The sequence below is a fragment of the Lycium ferocissimum genome, chromosome 2, assembly GCF_029784015.1.
Source record: "Lycium ferocissimum isolate CSIRO_LF1 chromosome 2, AGI_CSIRO_Lferr_CH_V1, whole genome shotgun sequence".
NCBI lineage: Eukaryota > Viridiplantae > Streptophyta > Magnoliopsida > Solanales > Solanaceae > Lycium > Lycium ferocissimum.
In genome coordinates, this window is record NC_081343.1 from 45,315,310 (window position 1) to 45,320,574 (window position 5,265).

General features: G+C 33.5%; 1 protein-coding gene across 1 annotated transcript; it reads right to left on the reverse strand.

Moving 5' to 3' along the window:
* Positions 1–3,303: 3,303 nt before the first annotated feature.
* On the reverse strand, positions 3,304–4,777 carry LOC132048110 (glutathione S-transferase U10-like). Its single transcript, XM_059439040.1, has 2 exons — positions 4,340–4,777; positions 3,304–3,954 (listed from the first exon to the last, which is right to left on the reverse strand). The coding sequence occupies exons 1-2, from the start codon at positions 4,655–4,657 to the stop codon at positions 3,589–3,591; spliced, it is 684 nt and encodes a 227-aa protein (XP_059295023.1). The 5' UTR covers positions 4,658–4,777; the 3' UTR covers positions 3,304–3,588.
* Between the last annotated feature and the right edge of the window lie 488 nt (positions 4,778–5,265).

Consider the following 5,265-nt stretch of genomic DNA (forward strand, 5'->3'; position numbering starts at 1 on the left):
TTTATGGGCACTTTTAGTTTTTCGAAAGTCAATTTGACTAAATTTTGAAGCTAAATCAAATTAGATTAACTCAATATTTTAACATTAAAATTTATATATTTGAAAACTAGATGAAAAGTAGTATAACGTTGCAACTTTACTCATATCAATTTGGTGAAAAAATACATCCCAAAATATTGGTTAAACTTCATGCAATTTGAATTTCGGTAAGCGAAAAGTGTCACATAAAATTGGAACAAAGGGAGTAATAAATCAGGATAACTTAGTAAACTATATGTTGCATCTACTAATTTTCTAAATGAGCTAAAATGACTGTTAAAATGGAACAAGTGGGGTATCTGTTATCTCTAAGTCTTCAAATCCCAGAATTTATTGAAACTAGTAATTTACCAAAACTTTACTAAAACCATTAACTTTCTGGTCATTTAAAAAAATTAGTTTCATTTTTCAAAACCAAAAACTTTAAAGACAGAAATTAGCTGAAATAGAAAAATTTTGAGCCCACAAGTTTCTTATATATCCTTAAGAAATCTAATCCCCTCACAGTTGCCAAGGTTAATGGATTAATTTCTCCCAGAATTGAATGAAAAACTATTCTGCAATAGCGGTAATGCAAATTACAGAACTTCAGCGAACTCAAAGGGTGGCAGCAAATCACACTGGACGCTTACGCTTTGCTTTTGAAAGAAATGCAAAATGCAAGAGTGAAGAGGGGATATTAAGTTCAATTTTTTCCAGTGATTTCAATGTATCAAAATGAAGCGAAGCATCTGAAAATTTGTAGCCATTGAAAAGGTGCAAAGGTACCTGTTCGAGGAGAAGGTGACTGTCTGGTCATTAGTTAAGACAGTTGTGAACATAATATTAATTTATTTCGCGAATTAATATTAGGAAAGGAAAAGAAAACAATGAAAATGGAAAATAAATTAGGTCCAAAAAGATTATCAATCAATCAGATCATTTGACGAAATCCGAATTCGAAGCCGAGCCGAGCGACAACGACAGCCCAAGGGGAGGTCCTCTTCTTAACTCTTTATGAGCTAGAGGATGTGCTTCTAAATATAAGCACACGCATATCACTTTCTACCACCAATGTGGGAGAATGCTCACTTCGAAAAGTTACATTTCCAAAATTTCACTTTCCCCCAATTTTGTTTCCCTCTATTTCCCAATTCACACTTCATCTTTAAAGCTCACTACTTAGTGACTTTAAATCCCAAAAATCCGCCACATGAATGGGGAATGGCTATATTATGAAAACATGCATGAAAAAACTTGTGTGATTCGCAAGCAAGGATTAATCGCATCTGGATAAGTAGGTTTCCCTTTGAACTTTCCCTAGTGAACGCAAGTCTAATATACTTGATCAATCAGTAGATTTGATATCTTTGAACCGTCAAACTTTGATGTATACCTAAACAACCACATGTCACAAAATTAACCCTTTAACCGTCTTTGGTTCTCATTGTTGTGTTCGTTTCAGCTATGAACCGTGCCTGGTCTAGGAAATGCGTAGAGAATTAGCCTTACAGAATTCTCCTTGAAGCGACTTACACTTCACACTTATATAGGTGATTCCTAAACGTGTAATTCTATAGAAACTTTATTTGATGAACCTTATAGCAAACTTAGAAACCATTAAAAAGGCTTAATGCTTTATTCGTGGTACTGAACAGTGTCTTCATCATGAGAATGAACCAAAAGTTTGTTTGACAATGTTTAACCGTTAATCATAACTTTGTTTGATCTCATTGAACCTAGATCTTGAGATCTCCAGTCTTCTAGTTAGAGTTACCACCATGTTAACTTGTCCTCGGCCATAGCCCCATTCCCTTTTGATGATATCTCAACCGTCTCTCTAGCTAGGCCTTTTGTAAGTGGATCCGACACATTATCCTTTGATCTTATATATTCAATTATGATAATTTCACTAGAGAGTAGTTATCTAACGGTATTATATCTTCGTTATATGTGACGAGATTTGCCATTATACCTAACGCTCCCAGCCCCTTGTATTGCTGCTTGACTATCGCAATGTATGCAAATAGGTGCCAAAGGTTTGGGCCAAAAATGAAATATCTTCCAAGAAATTTTGGAACCATTCAGCTTCTTCACCGGCTTTGTCTAAAGCTATGAACTCAAACTCCATTGTAGAGCCATCAATACATGTTTGTTTAGATGACTTCTAAGACACTGCTCCTCCACCAATGGTGGACTTAGTTTCTGCTGATCTGGCGATCCAATTTGCATCACAATATCCCTCTATTACTACGAGATACGAATTGTAGTGCAAAGCCAAGTCTTGTGTGTATTGTAAATACCCCAAAACTCGTTTCATTGCCATCCAATGAGTTTGGTCGGGATTACTTGTGTATCGGCTTAATTTACTCACGTGATTTTAGTTTTTGCAACAAAATAAATTACTCATGTGATTTGAGAGTTAATTAGAATGAGAAGCCATAATCACATTCTTTGGATGTGACGTATTCTTATATACTTTGTCCCTATAATTATGAGTTAATGATGTGGAAAATACGCTCATTCACTCCGGAGCATTGCCTTCTTTATTTTATTAGAATTGATACATTTCATCGTGTATGAACTTAAATGACAATGGAGGATATCATTATAATCAGAACATTGAGATATATTAGCCGATTTATGCTGTTTGATGCAATTTGTTGATTTTATACTGTTCTCTCCATAAAACTTGCAGATTGACATTTTTTCAAACATCTGAAATATGCATCAAAAATCAAAATATAACTGCAAAATTCTTCAGTGTGTGGAATCCTATATGCTTATTCTCATATCCGGTGCATAATTTTTTTAATAATGAAATAAGCTAAAAGATAAATAATAATAATAATAATAATAATAATAATAATAATAATAATAATAATATAAATTTTATTTTACTGGATAAATAATAATAATAATAATAACCATATATAAAAATTATGATAAATAATACTCATGTTATTGATTCTTTTTCTACCATTCTTAACATAACAGACACGTTAGTTATTGTTGGTTTATACATTTTTCAATTATTTCGAGTGATACTGGATCATTTGAAATAGTATGGATCGATATTGTATTTTAGACATTCTAACTTTGAATCCTAAATATAAATTTTAAATACCTAAATTACTAATTGTGTCTTAACAAATATTTTTAGAAGATGTATATCATTGTATTTTTATTTTTTATATTACTTTTTTAATAACTTACACGTGTCCAGAAACTAGTTTGTTGCAATTGATGATGAGATAGAAGTTGAAAGATGTCATGGACTCATGCTTGCACAAATTTTAAATATGATTTTTCACAGGCGATTACTACTTGATCTCAAGCATGGTCATAGACCTTATTACAAGAAGAACTCACACGGCTCTATGACGGGGATATATGAAAATTGAATTAAACCACGATGACCATCACCACTTATAACCTAGTGGTATTATGGGAGTTTTCCATACCATAAGTGTGGGTTCAATTCTCACTGTCCTCTAATAAAAAGTGAAAAAAGAAACACGATACATATGTTCGCAAACTCACAAGCATTACTTTCACAAAATCAGCAGCTCAGTTGGTGGTGGATTTCAAGGCATTTTGTCTATAGATGTTGAGTAAAGCAACCAGCATATCATGAGGAGGACAAATTTCTTTCACCACTGGCAACTCATTTAAACTTGTCACACATGAATAAAGTAGTGGTGTGTTTTCTTGAACCAAAACCTTCACACCAAGGACCTCTTCATATGCTTTAAAAGATCCAAATGTTGAAAGTAGCAAGATTTGTAAGAGCCCCAAATCATTTGCACAGATTTCAAGATTTGTGCTCTTCATTCCCTCTTCCAGAATTCTCATTTTTTCTAATACTTCCTCTTGAGCCTTCTCTTGTTCTTCCCCAGTTGACTTCCAGATCTTAGCCACGCTAAGTAAAACATGCTGTATTTGAGCAAAGTAATGTTAAACTATATTTAAAACAGGATTGATCCAAACAAATTAAAAATGCTTTAACTGTCATAGACTTGGAAATAAATATTCTCTATGTGCCAATTTGTTGTTTTAATTTGACCAGGCATCGGATTTAAGAAAGTAAAAGAAAAAAACTTTGAATTTTATGATCTTAAACTAAAGATATGTATAATGTATCAAAATGTCATTTAATCTTGTGGTCTTAGACATAATGTGTGGAATGTTGAAATTAAAGTGTTGTCAAATTATGAAAGAGACATTTTTCATTAAAGAGACTAAAAAGGAAAGTAAGTCAAGAGAAGAAAATAAAAATTCCCTCTGACAGTATGAGATGGTCACACAATTCAATACTAACTTGATCAATGAAATTGGCCCAGAAACGAACTCTGGCTCTCTCGTGTGGATCCTCCGGCAAGATTAGAGATCCGATTTTCCAGATTTCATCGATGTATTCAAGAATGACGAGTGACTCGGAAACAGGTTTACCATTGTGGACAAGTACAGGTACTTTCTTATGAATGGGATTGTATTTTAGCAGCAATGGACTTTTGTTGCTCAAATCTTCCTCAACATACTCATAAGGTATTCCTTTGACTTTGAGAGCCAGCTCTACTCTTTTAGAAAACAGGCTAGCCCATGTTCCATGTAGAATTATTTTATTTTCCTCTCCCATTTTCCTTATCACTATTGTTTTGCTCTCTGTTATTGTTAATAGTCTTCTACCAGGTCCTATGAGTAGAGTACCTAGCAAACTTTATGTTTAGACTTTTCTTGCATTAGCAGAAGTCAGAAACTGAAAATTATATAGAGTTTTCAAAACTCTCCATCCCCTACTTATGTTGTATTATTATATTAGATTAGTCAATTCGACTGTACAACTACAATGAAATTTAAATCCAAAAATGAGTAGTGGGTGGAACATTGTTTATGCCATTACTTGCGGCCCAAGATCCCTTTACTTTTTTTTAGTTCCTGTGCGCACATCAAGCCATTACAGTCAACATATTTACAAATTTTAAAGGGAAATCTACATGGTGTGACAAACTAGTGTAGATAATTATATTTAGTAGCTATAGTTTATATTAATTACTCCTCATAGCTAAAAGTTGTATGTTAATGACACTTATTAGCTACCTCCTCCTCTCTCCTTCTCCTCCTCTCTCTAACGTACTCCTCCACCCTCTCTCTCTCTCTCTAACGTCGTCTGCTCTCTCTCTAACAACAGTCTGTGTCTTCTACACAGTTTGGTCAAACAGAGATGGATTCTAAGAAGCTAACGTC

Excerpts from the sequence above, each read along its gene's own strand:
- LOC132048110 (XM_059439040.1), bottom strand. The coding sequence starts at position 4,657 with ATGGGAGAGGAAAATAAAATAATTCTACATGGAACATGGGCTAGCCTG. Across the intron at positions 3,955-4,339 it reads GGGCCAATTTCATTGATCAA|CATGTTTTACTTAGCGTGGC; the intron begins GTTAGTATTGAA and ends GCTCAAATACAG.